This window comes from Brassica napus, chromosome A6 (assembly GCF_020379485.1).
Source record: "Brassica napus cultivar Da-Ae chromosome A6, Da-Ae, whole genome shotgun sequence".
NCBI lineage: Eukaryota > Viridiplantae > Streptophyta > Magnoliopsida > Brassicales > Brassicaceae > Brassica > Brassica napus.
This window is the reverse complement of record NC_063439.1, coordinates 21,344,006-21,363,536: the sequence shown is the minus strand read 5'-3', so window position 1 is coordinate 21,363,536 and position 19,531 is coordinate 21,344,006. Positions and strand designations below refer to the sequence as shown.

The window sequence follows — 19,531 nt, the reverse complement described above, 5'->3', positions numbered from 1 at the left end:
GAGAGGGTGTCCACATAGGATAGAAAAATCAACCAATCAGAGAACCCAAAATTGCCATGTCATCTCATTTATTTTTCGTAAAAAATAAAAAAACAATGCGAAGATGAGAATCGAACCCGGGTTAGTATGATATATATATAGGACAGTTACCACTAAGCCATTGAAACTTTCTTGGACACATATACAAGAACCACTAAGTATATAATCACAAACTCTTATGTACATTTACAATAATATGAATTCAACTTTCAAGACTCCGATACTTTGTTTTGTAAAAAAAAAATAAGTAAGTGACTAAGCTAATATATTCTTAGAAAGTGTGAGAACGTTGACAAATATGAAAAAGCATAGATTTTTGTTTTCGTGACAAAGTTAAGAATTTTGTAAAAGTAAGTTTAACATATAAATTTTCGTGACAAATATGAAAAAACATAGATTTTTGTAAAATTTTGACAAAACAACTCAAAACATACTTCTCTAATGTCTTAATAAAATATTATTTAAGGGTGCAATAATTAAATATATTAATTCAATAAATTTTGTAATTTATAGACAAAACAATAACACAACAAATTTTGAAATATTTGTTTAACCTATCGATTTTTTTTCATGAGAATCCAACTAAACAAGATAAAAAAAAAAATTAGATTTACAAATATTTAATTACCATTTTATTCAATTTTGATTAATTTCAAATTGTCATAATGTATCTTTTTGAAGTTACAAATATGAAAAAGCATAGAATTTTGTACAATTTGACAAAACAACTCAAAACATATTTTTCTAATGTCTTAATAAAATATTATTTAAGGATGCAATAATTAAATATATTAATTCAATAAATTTTATAATTTATAGACAAAACAATACCACAAAATTTTTTGAAACATTTGTTTAACAAATCGATTTTTTTTCATGAGAATCCAACTAAACAATTAGATTTACAAATATTTAATTACCATTTTATTCAATTTTGATTCATTTCAAATTGTAATAATGTATCTTTTTGAAGTTACAAAAAAATAATGTTCTTTCTTTATCACACTAGCATTATATATAGATTCTATATACACAAAATAAATATAATATAACAACATAAGCTTGCTTTCCCCGATTCATATGAAAACTTTTTAAGTTATCCACCAAAGCAAATTAATTAAATCAATGAAATTCTTAAAATACAGCAAATTAATATATAATTTTATTTTAAATTATTTAAAAAGTGTATTTTCGTTAAAACAAAATAATAAATAAGTAAAACTGATTTGATGGTAATTTTTATGATATATATATATATATATATATATATATATATATCAATTTTGTGAAAGAAATAGAAGCTTAATATGGACAAAAATCTTAAATACAAAAACCTCTAAAAATTAACAAAAAAAACTAATAAATTAAACTATGATATCACTTAAAAGCTTCTTAGACCATACTAATAAAATATTTAAGCGATAATTAGACAAATTTGATTTTTTTTTTCAGCAAAAAGTTTATTATTAATTAGCATCAGTTATTTCAAGATGTTTAAGAAATAGTGGACAAAAAAATAGGATGGACATTAATGATATATGAACTATGAATAGTACTTTGTGAAGCAGACTTAGATAACATATCTGCACATCCATTTCCAGTCCTTTTTGATGCCTAAATTCAATTTCTTCAGAGTATTTATTCCACAAATAGATCGTATGAGATATTGTTTTGATATGTAGATTTGTTTTTTCAATGTTAAGAAGATTGATAACTGTAAAAATGTCTCCTTCGAATATGATATGTCTATAACCGAGTCCCCAACATGAGACAAGTTTGTTTAAAAAGTAAATAATTTTATTTTTTTTATATTATATAATCAATATATATTATTTACTGATAATAAAAATATAATTATTCATCTATCACAAATATCTATGCAAATATGTGAATCAAGTACAACAATCAAACAACATAATGATTTCCACAAAAAAAATTTAAAAAATATATTTATGTTATGTAGTCATATTTTATATTCTTTAAATAATGTAATACAATATTATACATTATTTTTTTAGAATTGAGAAATACATATATCAGTTAGACAAATTTGATTTTTATTTTGTGAGCAAAAAGTTTATTATTAATTAGCATTACTTATTTCAAGATGTTTAAGAAATTATGGACAAAAAAATAGGATGGACATAAATGATATATGAACTATAAATAGTTTTTTGTAAAGCTGACTTAGATAACACATATGCACATCCATTTCCAGTCATTTTTGATGCATAAATTCAATTTGATTCAGAGCAGTTATTCCACAAAGAGATCGTATGAGATATTGTTTTGATATTCAGATTTGTTTCTTAATTGTTAAGAAGATTGATAAGTGTAAAAATGTTTCATTCGAATATGATATGTCAATAACCGAGTCCCCAACATGAGACAAGTTTGTTAAAAAGTAAATAATTCTATTTTTCTTATATTATATAATAAATATATATTATTTACTGATAATAAAAATATAGTTATTCATCTATCACAAATATCTATGCAAATATGTGAATTAAGTACAACAATCAAACAACATAATGATTTCCACAAAGAAAATATAAAAAATATATTTATGTTATGTAGTCTTATTTTATATTCTTTAAATAATATAATACAATATTATACATTATTTTTTAGAATTGAGAAATACATATAATATCTTATCCGCGCGTAGCGCGGTTAAAAAATCTAGTAAATATAACAAAAACAGTTCGGTGACAGCAAAAATCCTACTTCAAATTAATCAGCCAAGTATTGTACCTAAGGGCATCATTATTGGTGTCCCTCAGGTTGAGGCCCTTAAACGTAGGGTCCCTTAACTTTTAACTAAAAATGCTAAGAGACTTCTCTCAAGTCCCTTATTTAAGGGCCACTCTTTAGCTTTTTTAGTTAAAAGCTAAGGGACCCTACACTTAAGGACCCAACTTAAGGGACACCAATAATGATGCCCTAACAACACGGTATGTATACAACAATTTGGTATCTTCCTCTTCCATACGTCTTTGTGCAATTTTACAAAATAATAGTTGTCGTGTTGTCGGCGGGTTTAGTCGTTTTAACCAATGATTCATATATTTGTACGCGTCACTCTATCATCAGTTTAAACTATGCACCCAACAATTATTGTACTTGATTTCTGAAAAACAGTTTTGTATATAAAATGAATTAATATTTGCCAAGTCTAATTATGAGTTAGCAAAGCAAACCATATGATACCCGTGAAAACTTAATAACTTATGAAAATCATAACCTAAAAGAAAAAAATGAAAACACATGCACATATTCTAGTAAGATATAACCTTGTGGTGCACAAAAAAAAACATATGACCTTGTGAATATGAAAAAGAAAAGTACAACTTTACAAAGCTAAATTTGCCAAACATAAAAAATCCATTGCATATCATATGAGCTAAAAATACACACTATGTTTATAATGTCATATAAAACCCTCATATTGTTTGGGAAATATTGAAAAATATATATTCAGATATTCTTATAGTACATAAATTTTTGTTAATGTACAACAGTTTTGGTTACTCGATTTCCATAAAGGTTTGAAGAAATATTTAGAAGAATCATGATACTAATGATAATCTTGTGATTATATAATATAAAACATTCATGACACCAATGGTAATATATATTGTGAATACATTATCATTTGTATCATGGATCTTCTAGATCCATTATACGTACTCCTCATGTTGTTTTTTGAATCACCCGGATCCTTTTCCAAAACATTTTAAGGTTTCATATGAGGAAATCAAAATCATTTATAGAAATAAAATTTATGTTTTTATTACATAAGATATTAACTCAATTGCATAAATTTATTTCAAAATTTTCCAAGTTGCTTAATTGTTTTGTTCGTTTCGTAATAATGTGGTCCACTACCGAACGACCAAAGCTAGATTGAATAATGCGTCTAAATAATAAAGAAAAATACTTAAGATTGTCAATAACGTAAATCATGACCAGTTATTAATCAACAAGAAGACGGCCACGTTATAAAATTTGTATTACAGCTATACATATAACAAATACATTCACTATAGATTTCCGTAACTGTACTTACGTGCACATAGATATTATCTTCCCTATATATATAGAGTACAAAGACGTGTTTTGTTTTCGCTCAAACCAACTCATCTTTTTCTTTATTTCTCTCCTTAGTCTTCGCTTCTTTTCCAACAAAAAGACTCCATAGTTATCTCCACAAGAAACAGAAAAGATCTATAGATATTTCAAATCTCAAGCAGCATTTCTTTTTTGCTCGTATTTTCCCCAGAATTTCAGGCATAATTAAGCAAGCTCGACGTGACTCTGGTTGCGGGGTTCATAATCGCCAGGTTAGTGTTAATTTCATTTATCTTGTCCTCTTTTAGCTCGTTGACAGGTCTCCTTCAATTTTTGTTTTAATACATCCTTTTAACGGAAATGCATAGGCAACTTTGGATTCTGAATGCATGTTCAACAAAAAACTTAAGATTCTGAATTAACAAGGAAAATATACTTTTAGGGTTCTGATAACGAACTGTTAATCTTGTTAATTAGAATTGTTATTTTCATGTTTTGTCCCTTTTCTCATCGTTCTTCTTTCATAAACCCAAAATGCTTCCAGAAAAAATAACTGAGACTAAACCCCAATATGCCAATAGCTAACATTTAATTTTTAACTCATTAGCTGTAGCCAATGCGACGGTTTGTTAGTCCGTTATATGTAGGATGAATACCGTTTTTTCACAGCGATTGATTACCTGTTGGCTGTTATTGTTACAATAACCATAAGCCTTGTTGGCCGGTCGGACCATAAATTTCAAGTGGACCCGATAAGTTTGATGGACACAGCTTAGCTCAGCAGTCACCACACAATTGACTAGAAATTAGTCGTTACTTTTAAAAATGTACACTTTTTTTATATTCTGTTGTTTGCAGGAGTTTTGTTTTGTTAAAAGTAGTTTAGTGGTAGAGAGCATCATTACAATTAATTACCGTGATCACTCAATCAATTCTATGATTACTCAATCACGAAAATCACTCATACTATCCTAGAATTGCTCGTATTTCTGCATAAATATGTAAGTGACTCCTAGTTATTGAGGTATTGAATCGAATGATGTTATTGACAAGAGCAATGCTTATACAGAAGAGATGATGCAAGTTAGGTGAGAGTATATGCAGGATTAATGTGAGAATATATGCAGCGTAATGATAGGAGTGTGCATCAAGACTTTCCATAGTCCCATACTAGTCTCCTACTCAATAATATAAAGTACATATTCTTTACATTTAGTACCGTATTTTTGGGCAACTTTGGTAGAAAATTTGTTACTACCATATATTTCCATGTTTTTCTTAGCTCATGAAAATAAAATCCATGTAAACAATCCGTAGACTCATTAAGACAGTTCTAAAATTATTAGTTTTCTGAAATAAGATTTGAAAGATTACCCTATACAAATTTAATAATCTTATGAATTTGTTTTTAAGATAATTATTCATAGGATAATCTTATGAATTTGTTCTCTTTTATGATTGTTGTTTGATTTGATGAGGATTTACAAGAGCCTCCAACACATATTTATAGTTGAAGTGGAATCATTTAGGATCAAACAAAGAACAATGGTGTTTTTTTTTTCTAGCCCGTGATGTCGAATCGAGGGCAAGTGTAGTTGAATTCCATTCAGCTGAGAAATTAAACCACCTTAGTGGCTAGACCACTAGCCTTTAAATATAATGATTTTTAGGTGAATGTCTATAGGTGGAGAATTTAGGTTAGAATATCTGTTTATAGGTGGAGAACTTAGGTAGATAGATTTAGTGGGTTAGATCATGCTTTTGTTTTGATAGAAAAAAACTGTTTCTATTTTTATCAGCTTGTCATTTTGGAAAATTTAAAACCCAGATCCATTTTCTAGATAACGCTAGAAAAATATGTTACAGAGAATAATTAAGGAAAAACAGAGAAAAAAGGTTAAAATCTTGTGACCAAGAACTGGCGAGAAGTTTCTCCTCCACTAACATGGCCAGTATTTTGAAAAAAAAGCCAGTATTTTATTTAGAATTTTGTCGAACTATATAGTTATTGTCTTCCCTCGCATATGCTTCAAAATCATATAAGTTTTATACTAATCAATCATTTTGGCTGATGAATGAATCAATGATACAAGTCAAGTCAAAAGATAAATTACTTTTGTAGATTAAAAAATAACGTAATAGTTGACGTTTTGTTTACAGGGGAATATTTGCTAAAAAAGATTATTAACAATGGAGGGGAGATCAAATTGTGTGCAAATAGAATTAGAAGAAGAGCTGCCAACATTACTGAGAACAGCCACGACAGAAGAAATGGTTGGCTTTGACAATTACAAGGATAATAATCTTCCTCTTCCACGCTTCATCAGTCGCTTTCATCCTTATCATGCATCCACGACTACTTTGGTATATTATTTATTTTATTTATTGCATTCCACGTTCACAAACATTAGGTTTTGAAGTTATTATATAACTAAATTCGACCTAATTTCGTTGCATATATATATGTGAATAGAATGGTCAAGAAGCAGCAAGATCATCAATGGAAGCTCATCGTAGCTATATTGAGGATCTCAAAGAGACTGCACCATGGATGCAGATCAATCATCAAAGAAAACCATCACTTTCAATGCCAACTTCACCAAATATTCTCATGATATCCGATCCGACATCAACGTCTTCCGACAACAACAACACTGTATCGACTGGAAAGTCAGTCAAGTTCATCTCTCAGCCGATGGCCAAAGTGTCATCTCTCTACATAGGAAGCGGCAATGATGATGATGATGGTCGTCGTCATGACAATCATCATCATCAGCAACATCAACAACAGAGTGGTCAACTTCAAAATCAAAACCCGGGGATGCATAAGCTTAAGGATCACAGGTACACCTCGTTCAAGACTTGGTCAGGGAAACTGGAGAGACAGTTTACAAGAAAACCAGCTGCTATTGAACCGGAGACACCAAACCGGCCTAAGGAGAATATAAATACTAATGAAGCCATGCCTGTGGACCGTTACTATGATGCCTTGGAAGGTCCTGAATTAGAGACTCTCCGGGTACGTACCTACACTTGTTTTCACTAAACCAGTGCCGGTCGGACATTTAAAAAAAAAAATTATAACGTCCTACGCTCAAATAAAAGTTTATGCTCTTATTCTTCATATAATTTTTTCATAATGTTCTACATGCAACTAAAATTGTGGTGCTTTAAGCGATCGGTTATTTTGATTATGCTCGGGATCAAGCCTGCATTAGACTATATATCCATGACTGACATATATTCTAATTATTTTTTTATTTTTTTGGACGTTGCAGCCTCTAGAAGAAATCGTTCTACCAAGTGAACAAACGTGGCCGTTTCTTCTTCGTTACCCCATATCAACCTTCGGTATGTGCCTTGGAGTGAGCAGCCAAGCCATAATGTGGAAAACCCTAGCCACTGCCGAGCCAACCAAGTTCCTCCATGTGCCCCTATGGATCAACCAAGCTCTCTGGTTCATCTCAGTCGCTTTAGTCTTTACCATTGCCATCATTTACCTCCTCAAAATCATCCTCTACTTCGAAGCCGTACGCCGTGAATACTACCACCCCATCAGAATCAACTTCTTCTTCGCTCCTTTCATTTCATTACTCTTCTTAGCCCTCGGGGTCCCACCTTCCGTAATGACAGAACTGCCACAGTTCCTGTGGTACCTCCTCATGTTTCCTTTCATCTGCCTTGAGCTCAAGATTTACGGTCAATGGATGTCCGGTGGTCAACGCAGGCTCTCCCGGGTCGCCAACCCTACGAACCATCTGTCAATCGTCGGGAACTTTGTGGGGGCGTTGCTTGGTGCAAGCATGGGACTTAGGGAAGGTCCAATGTTTTTCTACGCTGTTGGGATGGCTCATTACTTGGTTCTGTTCGTGACACTATACCAAAGACTACCTACCAACGAGACTTTGCCTAAAGATCTTCACCCTGTCTTTTTCCTTTTTGTTGCGGCCCCGAGTGTTGCTTCCATGGCTTGGGCTAAGATCACTGGCTCCTTTGACTATGGCTCCAAAGTTTGTTACTTCATCGCCATTTTCCTCTACTTCTCTTTGGTGCGTTTCACATCTAAGTTTGGTTCATACTTTTTGCTTAGTCAGAAAAATATCTACTAATACAAAATTTTGCAAAATTTTTATAGGCTGTGCGGATTAATTTCTTTCGTGGAATCAAGTAAGTATTATAAATTTTTAATTTTTGTTTCTTAATTCGTATAATTTTCTCTGACCCTTTTTCTACTTTTTATAGATTTTCGTTGTCTTGGTGGGCGTATACATTTCCAATGACCGGAGCTGCAATTGCAACCATCAGGTACGCAACAGTAGTGAGGAGCACTATGACTCAAGTCATGTGTGTGATCCTCTGTGCTATAGCAACACTAGTCGTTTCGGCACTGCTAGTGACTACCATCATCCATGTCTTTGTCCTCGGCGATCTTTTTCCTAATGACTACGCCATAGCCATCAGCAACCGCCCGAGACGCAAACAGACTAGCCACCACCGGTGGCTCGACCAACTAAGAAACGTAAGCTCAGAGAACATCGAGAATTTCTTGAAATTCACAGACTCCGACAGCAGTCAGAGTAATGATCTAGAAGCTGGGAATGGAAAAATTCAAGAGAACGATTCGGCTTAAAAAAAACATAAACAGTTTTCATAACCCCTGGTTTAATCGAGTCATCGTATCCAAGTTTTGGTTTTGAGTTGTTGTCAGTGTCTCTGACACAAGTGAGGAACCTAGTAACGTAACTGTTGGTTGCTATGGTTCTAATGAGCATGTGTGAACCAGCAGTAAACCAGTGAAAGCGGTTATGAGAATACTGTATGTAAACTTGTTTTGTTTCAATAAATAAAATATTTTTGAGGGTTTATCATTACATCAGCAGCATCATAAAATAGTATCAGCAGTTCTATTCACTTTGGTTCAGTTCGACAGATAAAACTCTAAAGAGACCAAAGACATTGAAAGCAGAGTAAGACCAGGTGTTCAATAAAGGGAATCTTGGATCCATGGTAAATCAACAGAATCAGCATTTATAATGTAATTTCCGCAAGAAAGATGTGCACACTATCGAAGAAGTGCAGTATCTAAGAAGTGCAGTATAAGACCATCTCTAACCTATCTCTATAATAGAGATCTCTAAAATAAAAGAAAAAATAAAGTTAGTGTTTTTGCTCCAATGTGTTCCTCTATAATAGATGAATGCTATATTTGCCTCTATAAATAGAGGAATGCTATTTTTTTCCTCTATATTTAGAGGAAAAAATAGCATTCCTCTATTTATAGAAGCAAATATAGCATTCCTCTATTATAGAGGAACATGAGCAAAAACATCATCTCTATTTTTTCCTCTATTTTAGAAATCTCTATTATAGAGATGGGTTGGAGATGCTCTAAAAGATTCAGTTTTGCACTAGCATGTCAATTTCAAGAACTTAATGGATACCTTACTATCAAAGTTAACACCCAAACAAAAATTGTAGAACTACTACTCAAACCAAATGAACTAATGCATTAGCATAGTGGTGAAAATTTCAGATCAGATCAGCTAACCTATTTAGTTCTCATAGCTCAATTGACATAAGAACTCGAGATATATTGGAAAATCTCAGTTTTACATAAAGAGATACATAACTCAAGAACATCAAGAAAAGATAAGCCATAGAATCAAAGCTTGAACTCAGCAACAAACTAACAGTAGAACTCCAATTGTCCTAGGAACGAATCTTAATTCTCAGACAAAACAGACAAACCTTCCAAAAAAAAATCTAGTTCCTGTACAAAAGCTTTTGATGCAGACATACCCGAGGAAGTTCAATTCAGTTCAGTTCCAGTTCCAGTTCGGTTCCACTCAACCACCAAAGAAAGAGAAGAAGCCACGTTTCTTAGGCTCCTCCTCCACCATAACAGCCTTCATACTATCCTGCTCCACGAGCCTCCACGCCGCCTGCTCAAACGCCAACCCCGCAAGCGTCGGAGGCTTATTCAAAACAAGCGGAAACCCGCGGTTCGTGCTCCTGATCACCTCAGAGTCTTCAGGAATCGCGCCGAGCAGCGACAAACCAAGCATCTCCTGCACATCCAACACAGACATCATATCTTCCCCTCTGATCATATCAGTCCTCACTCTATTCACAATCATCTTTATATCCCTAATCCCGTCGCACTCAAGCAGCCCCGTGACCCTATCCGCGTCCCTAAGCGCCGTTATATCAGGAGTCGTCACAAGAACCGCCTCGTTCGCCGGAGTGATGGCGGTTATGAACCCGGCGTCGATTCCGGCGGGGCAATCGATGATTATGAAGTCCGGGGAGCCTTCCGGCCTCGTTTTAAGGGCGTCGACGAGCCACTCGAGCGCTTTCCCGCCGAATCCCATCGGGAGCTTCGACCTAGGTTTCGAGATGCATAGCAGTTCGAAGTTGGACCAGCGCTTGTCGCGCACGAGAGCTTGATCGAGGCGGCAGTCTCCGTTGAGGACCTCGACGACGGTGTAGTTGACGCGATTCTCTAGCCCTAGGAGGAGATCGAGGTTGCGGAGGCCGAGGTCCGCGTCGATTGCGACGACCGAGAAGCCGTAGCGCGCGAGGGAGAGTCCGACGTTTGCGGTGGTGGTTGTCTTTCCGACGCCGCCTTTTCCGGAGGTGATGACGACGATGCGCGGCGTTTCTCCGGCGAGCTGGGGTTTGCGATTGAATTGGAGAACGGATCGAATTGGAGTTCGTCTGCTAGGGCTTTTGACGAATCGTGGTGAGGTTGATAGGGGATTTGAAGAGAGTGACGATGGAAGAAGCGGAGGTTGATGGCTCGTCGTGGAGAACACGCGCAGAGACGCCATTTGATAGTGGTGCTCTTCTTCAGAGAGAGACCCAAGGGCTTTACTGTTTTATCTATAACATTTCAGATTCCGGTTTATAATTTCTTAATCGTATACCGGTTTAAGATCCAACCAATCAAAAAAGAACACAAGCAATATGATGTTTATTCCCGGTTTTGCTTCATCCGTATTACAAAAGTTACACAAAATGAAAAAATACATTCAACTCAACACAAGAGAGAATCTACAAGTTATACAAACCGAATTATACCGCACACAAAACCAAATCTTAGATATACCGGTACACCACTTTGGCTTTCCCGGTTCATGTATTTGACTATAAACACTCTCTATAAAGCAGTGACTTGTTTATTATCTGCCAGCGTTGTTCATGAGCTGAGAGAACACTTGGCTACTATCGATTATACCTGAAGTCCCATCTCCACTGTCCCTCTCCGTGTTCGAGTCACTAGACAAACCCTGCCTTGCCGTCGTCCCCGAGCCATTAACATCTCCACAAGCTTCTCCAGGCTCAGCCAATGGTCCTGATTCTTGAAGCTGAAGCACATGTTCTAAGTTCCACAGAACATCACCTATCGTCGGTCTATCCACGCCGTAATCCGCACAGCATTTCTCTGCAGTTTCCGCAAACTTCTTCAACGAGCACGGTTTGATCTGACCAGCGATGTTCGGGTCAACGATTTGGTCAAGCATTCCTTTCTTTTGCCACGCAATAGCCCACTCTGCTAAGTTCACTTGCTCCCTCACTAGCAACGGATCAACAGCTGGTCTAGCGCAGAGAACTTCAAACAGAACAACTCCAAACGAGTAAACATCGGACTTATCAGTGAGCTGCTGTCTTCTAAAGTACTCAGGATCAAGATAACCAAAGCTTCCTTTAACCCCCGTGCTCACATGAGTCTCGTCAAGACAAGGACCGGATCTCGACAGTCCAAAGTCAGCAACTTTGGCTACGTAATTGTTATCTAGCAAGATGTTCGTGGACTTTATATCACGGTGGATGATTCCTTGGGAAGAACCGGTGTGAAGGTAATGAAGACCTCTCGCTGCACCAATGCAGACCTCAAGCCGTTGCTTCCACGACAAAGGAGGGTTGGTGGAACCGTATAAGTGGCTCTTGAGCGGTCCTTTGTCCATGTACTCATAAACAAGGATCATCTCAGACTGCTCTTCACAGTATCCCACAAGTGAAACGAGATGACGATGACGGATCTTGGAGAGGATGGTTATCTCGGAGAGAAACTCTGGCAAGCCTTGTCTCGAACCGGGGACGCCTCTCTTGACAGCTACTTTGGTATTGTCCTTGAGAGAGCCTTTAAAGACCATCCCGAATCCTCCAACTCCGATCACTAAACTCTTGTCAAAGTTATTGGTTCCGGACTGTATCTCAGCGAAAGAGATTCTCAGAGTTTGGTAGCCGTTGGAGCTCACGGTTCCTTCGGTCGTTCTACTGATGGAGCTGTTTCTGAACCTCCTCAGAGGCGTCCACCCCGTGCTCTCTGACCTCTTGGTTCTGTTCTTCTTCTTGGGCCTGCATAAACACAAACCCAACAAGACGAGGAGAGACAAGAACACAAGACTTCCCAACACCGAGCCGGCAACGATCCACACCACGTGCTTCTTCCCATACCCCACTTTGGAGCCTACAGGATTCACAATCCTCATGATCTCAACTCCGTTTAATATAGCATTAGCTCTCGCCGGGTTGCTGAGATCAGACGGTCCAACGCTTATCCTCACCGCCCCATCACGATCAGACTCAGCAACAAAGTCAATATACAAAGGAGAAGCAAGCACATGGAAGTTCAACGCGGAGAGATCAACATCTCTATACGCGAGATAGTCATTGATAAAGACATTGAAGTAGAGCTGATTAAGAGATGTACTAACGATGTCACAAAAATGCAAACGAACCAAATGAAGAACACGTTTCGAACCAACGGGGAACTCCCAGCTGATGTTAAACCTCGCCTGCAGCTCCTGGCTATCTCGGTTCATCTCCTGCGCTGTCATGTACACATTGTCAGGAGCAATCTCCCTCGTCGCGCCGCCGCTCTGGTAATTCGGAGAGTGAGTGGTCCACGCGCGCTTAGCAGCTCCTTTGAGGAGAAGGTAGTCGTCGTCGACGAGCCACGTCCTCCAGAGTGAGTCGTTAAACGGAGTTAACTTCAAACCACCGACGTTGATTCTATGCACCGTCTCGAGAACTTGGGATGATAAGTTGCTGAAGATTTGAGCGGAGTTGGGGACTACGCGCTTAGTGCCTTGATCGATTATGTAATCTCTGGGAGCTGAGAAGACTTCTATCGCGTTGACGAAGGCAAAGGTGGATGCTTTCGAAGGGAGAAACGAAATCTCGAGAACAGGGGAATCGATTTTGAGTATGAACTCTTTGACTACGACGGAGTTAGCGGCGAAGCTGGTCAAGACGGAGAACCCGTTAACCAAAACGGAGAATTTCGCTGAATTTAAGTCAAAGGTTGAAGCTTTGAAGGGGGCGAAGTGGAGGCGGATGAAGTGAGTGCCGTTGCTGGTGAGGTGGAGTTTGTACGAAGGAGATGATCCGCCGGGGAAGATGCGGGCCGTGTGGTATAAGAGGGGAGAATCCGGAGGTGGGTTTTGGTCGGAGAGGGAGATGGATCGATCGGTAGAGAGAAAGGTTGAGACTTGTTTCGAGGAGTCGCCGAGGAAGGAGCGTGTGGAGAAGAAGGAGGCGTTGGTGTTGGCGCCGCAGTTAAGGAGGTAGTTGTCGGGTGGAGTGAAGGCAGCTGAAAAGAGGTGGAGGAGAGAGAGGAAGAAGAGGATAAGGGTGAGGATTAGATTTACCAGAAACGCCATTGGAGATGGCAGCTTTGGGAAGGTTTTGAGAAAGCTTTGTGATGATGTTAAAGAGAAGAGGAGGAAGAGGAAATGGAGAGAAACTAGAAAGTGCGTATTCGCTGGCGCTTTTATGTATTCATTTCGTATTTTCCACTAATGTAAGTGAAAAAAACAGGAAGTGTTTTTGCGAATCATTAGGCTGCGAGTTTTGTCAACTACAATGGGAAACCAAAAACTAGCTTAACAAGTTTTTTTGTTGTTTTCGGTGGCAATCGTTTTCAAAAAGTTTTTGCTTTTTCAAATAATTGATTTTACTGATTTGGTAAAAGATTAAGGAAGAAAGTTGTAGTTAACCACTCTTATACGCTATCATGAGCAAGATTATGACTGTGGTTTTCACTATGCAGTTAATGGGCTTGGACCGAGGCATTACTGAAAAACGAAGGCTCCATCTTTTTTCTCCAAATTATAGAAAACAAGATGACAGAATCTATCTTATTAAAACTAAAGTACAAATTGGGATTGTTTGGAAACTTGATTAGTAATCTTAATGAAATGTGTTTGGACACATGTTTAATTAGAGTCATTTTAATAATTTTTAAAACATAACCCTTTACAATCGAATTTCAAACATACGATGACCCATTTACAAATTCTGATACGTAAGCCCACTTTTTAAAAAATCAAATCTTGCTTCCCATCCTATCTTTACGCGCATAAAATCCCACTAACTGGTCCTTAAAAGCCGTCTATAATTCATTACCAAAAACGTAGGAGTTGTTACCAAAAATTTGGGAGGAAGGGAATATATTATTCCATCTAACATATCGAATATTACCTTTCTGTTTCGATCATTCTTTCTCTCCACGTAAACACTAAAACCAAATAATACACCTTCCATAACGATTATGCGCAATATATTTGGTGGAGAAACAATGATTCTTCGGCAAAAATACACAACCAGCTAAATATTCTGTACTAATTTGTTACCATGTTTTGCGCAAACAAGTTTAATAGTATCTAATATTGAATAAGATATATTGTCATATATTCGATTTCGTTGAAAACAGAAATGAGCAAATCTCGGTTCTGTATCTATCCTAACCATAAATTAGATATAAATTTAATTTCTACACCCATATATATATATACCTCTACTATAATATAACACCACCCATCGAAATCTCATAGCAAATATGTCAAACGATCGAAAAATGTGTCTTATTAAGGATCTAAAACCTTACCGAGATGAATGGCGTCTAACCCTCAAACTTCTGCATTCGTGGAAACAAAGCACCAGTTTTTCTGGTGATACTCTTGAGTGCGTCCTGGTAGATCAAACTGTAAGATATGTTTGCGCTGACTTTAAATATATATTAATTCTCAACTAATACTGAATCATATTCTACTCTGTTTTCTGAAAAGGGAGCTAAAATCCAAGCATCATGCAAGAGATGGCAAATGAATCGTGAACAGCGTTACCTACCTGTTGGTGAATGGAAGGTCGTTGACACCGTTAAAATAACTGGGGCAGGACGTCAATATCGACCTACAAAGCAACAGTACAAGATGACGATCTTAGGAGACACATCAATAACCCCTTCTGATTATCGTAATGATAATCAATTCCTTGATCTGGCTAACTACGAGGAGATTGTTAATGGAAAGCTAAAACCCAATTTCCTTATTGGTATGTATACAACTAGATTATTACTTTTTCTATGCGGTCTTACTCCTATGTCATTGTACATTTATAAAGTTTGTTATTGAATCAGATATCATGGGACAAGTAACTGATCTTGGAGCAGTAGCTACCGTCCAAGCTAAGGGGAATGACACAAAAAGAGTTCATTTCCGTTTACGTGATTTAAGGTAGTTTTATTGATATCTGTTATTTACTTTTTTATGGACTAAACAATATCTTACATTTTCTATTCAATTATAAATGTTCTTTCAGTGGTCAAGAGGTGTCGTGTTGCTTATGGGGAAAATATGCCGAGCAGATTGAAACACATATGGAAGAAGCTAATGATGAAACTTTTATATGCTTGATAAGATTTGCAAAAATCAGCGAGTTCAGAGGTACTCACTTAAGAGTATTATATTATAAGTTTTATCTGCTACATACTATTTTACAAAGGTATCCATGATCCATAGTTCAATTTCAAAATATGCATTAACACTTATTTTTACAATATAGGAGAAGTGCAAATCACCAACGCGTTTGATGCTTCACTTGTGTGTCTCAACCCAACAATGGAGGAAGCTATTGATTTTAGACAGAAGTAAGTATAAAAAAATATATTACTTGGTTTGTCATCGTTTGTAATTTAACAAATTTTGTTAAGCGCACCTCGGTTTTGTTTTTATCAGGATGTCGAGTGATTCTCTTGCCTTAGCTATTTGTGATCAAAGTAATGAAAAGAAGATAATCACCAAGGTTACGGCCAATTGGGATGATGTAGACGTGAGATGTATTTCTGAGATTTTGCAAAGTTTTGAGGTAATAATACAATCTGGTAACAAAATGTAAATTTGGTTTTTTATTATAATAGTTCTAACGCCTGGTGCCTATAACCATATAGGTTGACAGTTGCAAGATCATTTGTTCAATTGAATCCATTGACACGGATTGGGGTTGGTTCTATTTTGGGTGTACTAGACACAATCGACGTCTTACTAAGATTGGAAGGAAATCTTCTGGTAAGATGATTCAGTCTGAAAAGCCACAATTTTATTGTGATGTGTATCGTGGTCCGTGTAACAATTACGAACCGAAGTAAGTAACAAACACTGACATTGTCTATAAACATATTAAACGTGTCTAACTTCTGATATGTGAATTTGACAGGTTCAAGCTTCATTTGATTGTCAAAGATGACACTGAGACATGCAGATTAATGCTTCTTGATACTGTTGGGAGAACGATTATTGGTAGCAAAGCTGTTGAACTTTGGGATGGTTCATTTGACGAGGTTATTTTTTTAGCCTAATAATTTATTGGTTAATAGCATTGGCATATTACATTGTTTGAAATTGCTTTGTATGTGTAACAGATTGAAGACCCAGAAATACTACCTCAGCCTATTCGAGATTTGGTTGGGAAATCTTTTTGTTTTGGTTTAGCCATAACCAGTGACAATGTAACAAACGGTTCAGACACATTTAAGGTCTCTGAGGTCTGGTCTGGAGATTATATTCAAAGAATCGAGTCACTCTCAGAACCAGTTTCATTAATTGAAACCATTTCGTCAACTCTATCTGGTGGAGAGGTAAGTGGTCTTATCATATTTAACTACTTTATCATGTTAGTCCTTTTCACGTGAATTTGAAAAGCTTCAAAGTAAACTAAATCGTTTTTTCTTTGTTTTTTAGCTTCCTGGGATTGATCATATCAATGAGAACTCATCTGAAGATTTTTCCACCCCAAGTAACAAACGTAAGGAAGATGAGTGTGATCAAATGGACATGACATCTACTTCTAAGAAGTTATGCACTAAGATCGTAAAGAAGGAGAAAGAAAAGGACTGATTAGTGATGAGTGCTTAACCTAATAAAATGTTATTTTGCTTTGCTTTTTATTTTGGTGTTTTATGACTAAAATAATCGCATAAAGACAACATAACTAAGCTCTGAAACATATTCCAATAAATATTTAAAACTTAACTTTGCATTTTCCATTACAGCATAAAGATAACCCAGGCAAAATCACTCGATCATTGACTTTTTTTTCTTATTGAGATCTTGGTTTCTCGAAAAAATGAAGTTTATCTGAAAGGTAACAAAATCATGAAACTCAGTTTTGTGAAGAAAAGGAAATTTTTTTGTTGTTAGGATGAGAAAGATGAGAGGTGAATGGTTCGACTTTACCCTTCTAAGACAAGATTAGGATTTTGATTGCATGTCTCGGAAGAGAGAGGTTAATGGCAGATCTACTAGTGGGAAAGAGATCTCTGTCGGAATTAAAAAAAATCGATTGAGTTGAACACAAAAAAAAAAACTAATCTCTTAATCTGAGTTTGTCAAATAAAAATATAGAAGTCTAACCTTTTATACATTTCCTTGACTGAGTGAATGGAGTTGACATACATAAAATCGTTGCTCTCAGCGTGATCTGATTCTTCAATCTTCTCATACTTGCGATTTATTGTAATGAACATCAAAGAAGAGATAAGACAGAGATTCGCTGCGACCAAGAGAAAAGTAAACAGAGCACTAGAGTAGTTACGTTTTTTGTTTGCTTTTCCCAGAATAAAAATCATTATAAATGGGGTTTTGTTACAATTGTTTTGGGCCATAATGTTAAGTTTTATTGGATAATTAATGATGAAATAATATAGTATAGCCCAATTTTAATCTTTTGGAAATTACTTGTAATTTGCGGTTGCCAATGTTATTATTATTATTTTTTTGTCAACCCAATGTTATTAATTATCAAATTAACTATCATTTTAAAAAATAAACTATACTTACTTTCTGTACAAATTAATATATGAGTTTTTTATGTGGTCAAAAATATCTGCATAGATACAATATACAATTTTTAAATAGTAACATCTTTTAAACAATTATTTTTAGTTTTTAACATAAAAAGGAATTTTAAAGAAGAAAACTACCAAAATATGTTTTACTAAAAACATAAAATACTTTTGTACTCATTGTTTTATATTTATAAATAATAATTTTAAAAACTAAAATTCTTTTAAATATTTAAAAACTTTCAATATTTATGTTATACTCTTTAAAATATTAAACCTCACCCTGAAAACTCCTCCCATCTATCTTATTAAAACCAAAGTTTAGGATTAGATAACCTTATGAATATAAGAGTAAATATACCTTTTAATAAAACTATTTTCAATCATTTCTTCATTTGTGGACTAGATTTGGAAGAACAACTTACATAATGGTCATTTGAGGATATATTAATAAATACTTACATTTAAAAAAAAATAGTATATAATAACATGACTGATCCAACACACATCTAAGAACAAAAATATATAACACAAAAAAGTAACAAAATATATAGTCTCAACAATAAACTAAAGTAGTACAAATTAAACGAACATAATTATCGGAAAATAATATCCGCGCGGGCGCGCGGGTCAAAATCTAGTTATTGTGTTAAAAAAAATGACAGAATTACATGAGAGCAATAAATCATGATTCAAATCGGTGATCATCGGGTAATCTTGTTTTTATTTTAATCTGCTGTCATAATCATCATTACGTTTTCCAAATATGTTCCTCTTGTTTATGTCTTGTTCTGATTTGTGATGTTTCTTTCTTTTATTCTGTCCCCATCCTTGCTCTGATTTTATTATGTTTGATGTCTTTGTTTTGTTTAGCTAATGTGCATCGTTTTATTTGTTTTGTATATGTCTAATTTTTTTTGTTTATGTCATTGTCAACGCAACTGAGGTCATTAACGAGTGATATTGGGTTATTGACTCTATCGTGTGGATGTTTTTGATGTTGATGCCCATCTCAATCTTGTAAGAGTTGTCCTTCACGAGCAAAATAATCCTATTTATGCTTTTAAATTTAGAGATGATAACCAGTTAAAAGATACCATTTCTAGAGTTTAGTCTTACTAAATTTGATAAGAAACCAAGCATGAATCATAGGAGAATTGCTACTGGCAATTTTTTCGTTTCACTTCATAAACCAAGCATGAATCATCTAACACACAAAATGGTTACAAGAAACCAATAAAGAACCATGATCAGCAAGAATAGACTAGTTTAATACTGATTATTAAAGAA

At 35.4% G+C, this 19,531-nt stretch overlaps 4 protein-coding genes across 4 annotated transcripts; 2 read left to right on the top strand and 2 right to left on the bottom strand.

Moving 5' to 3' along the window:
- Nucleotides 1-4,161: 4,161 nt before the first annotated feature.
- On the top strand, nt 4,162-8,984 carry LOC106348290 (S-type anion channel SLAH3-like). Its single transcript, XM_013788002.3, has 6 exons — nt 4,162-4,385; nt 6,274-6,477; nt 6,587-7,132; nt 7,392-8,162; nt 8,249-8,280; nt 8,356-8,984. The coding sequence occupies exons 2-6, from the start codon at nt 6,304-6,306 to the stop codon at nt 8,741-8,743; spliced, it is 1,911 nt and encodes a 636-aa protein (XP_013643456.2). The 5' UTR covers nt 4,162-4,385; nt 6,274-6,303; the 3' UTR covers nt 8,744-8,984.
- Nucleotides 8,985-9,683: 699 nt separating this feature from the next.
- Nucleotides 9,684-10,994, bottom strand: LOC106348291 (septum site-determining protein minD homolog, chloroplastic). Its single transcript, XM_013788003.3, has one exon. The coding sequence runs from the start codon at nt 10,941-10,943 to the stop codon at nt 9,960-9,962; it is 984 nt and encodes a 327-aa protein (XP_013643457.2). The 5' UTR covers nt 10,944-10,994; the 3' UTR covers nt 9,684-9,959.
- Nucleotides 10,995-11,067: 73 nt separating this feature from the next.
- LOC106348292 (probable receptor-like protein kinase At5g24010) lies at nt 11,068-13,996 on the bottom strand. The gene has a single exon (XM_013788006.3). It carries the CDS (start codon nt 13,779-13,781, stop codon nt 11,295-11,297), a length of 2,487 nt encoding a protein of 828 aa, XP_013643460.2. The 5' UTR covers nt 13,782-13,996; the 3' UTR covers nt 11,068-11,294.
- A 1,228-nt stretch (nt 13,997-15,224) lies between these two features.
- Nucleotides 15,225-17,294, top strand: LOC125610006 (replication protein A 70 kDa DNA-binding subunit C-like). Its single transcript, XM_048781646.1, has 9 exons — nt 15,225-15,453; nt 15,539-15,635; nt 15,721-15,845; nt 15,964-16,048; nt 16,137-16,266; nt 16,349-16,542; nt 16,615-16,738; nt 16,820-17,035; nt 17,139-17,294. Exons 1-9 carry the CDS (start codon nt 15,225-15,227, stop codon nt 17,292-17,294), a joined length of 1,356 nt encoding a protein of 451 aa, XP_048637603.1.
- The last annotated feature ends 2,237 nt before the right edge of the window (nt 17,295-19,531 follow it).

Coding starts and splice junctions, on each gene's coding strand:
- LOC106348290 (XM_013788002.3), top strand. CDS start 6,304: ATGGAGGGGAGATCAAATTGTGTGCAAATAGAATTAGAAGAAGAGCTG. Junction 6,478..6,586: donor ATGCATCCACGACTACTTTG/GTATATTATTTA, acceptor ATATGTGAATAG/AATGGTCAAGAAGCAGCAAG. Junction 8,163..8,248: donor TTTTCCTCTACTTCTCTTTG/GTGCGTTTCACA, acceptor AAATTTTTATAG/GCTGTGCGGATTAATTTCTT.
- LOC106348291 (XM_013788003.3), bottom strand. CDS start 10,943: ATGGCGTCTCTGCGCGTGTTCTCCACGACGAGCCATCAACCTCCGCTT.
- LOC106348292 (XM_013788006.3), bottom strand. CDS start 13,781: ATGGCGTTTCTGGTAAATCTAATCCTCACCCTTATCCTCTTCTTCCTC.
- LOC125610006 (XM_048781646.1), top strand. CDS start 15,225: ATGAATCGTGAACAGCGTTACCTACCTGTTGGTGAATGGAAGGTCGTT. Junction 15,636..15,720: donor TTCCGTTTACGTGATTTAAG/GTAGTTTTATTG, acceptor ATGTTCTTTCAG/TGGTCAAGAGGTGTCGTGTT. Junction 16,739..16,819: donor GGGATGGTTCATTTGACGAG/GTTATTTTTTTA, acceptor TATGTGTAACAG/ATTGAAGACCCAGAAATACT.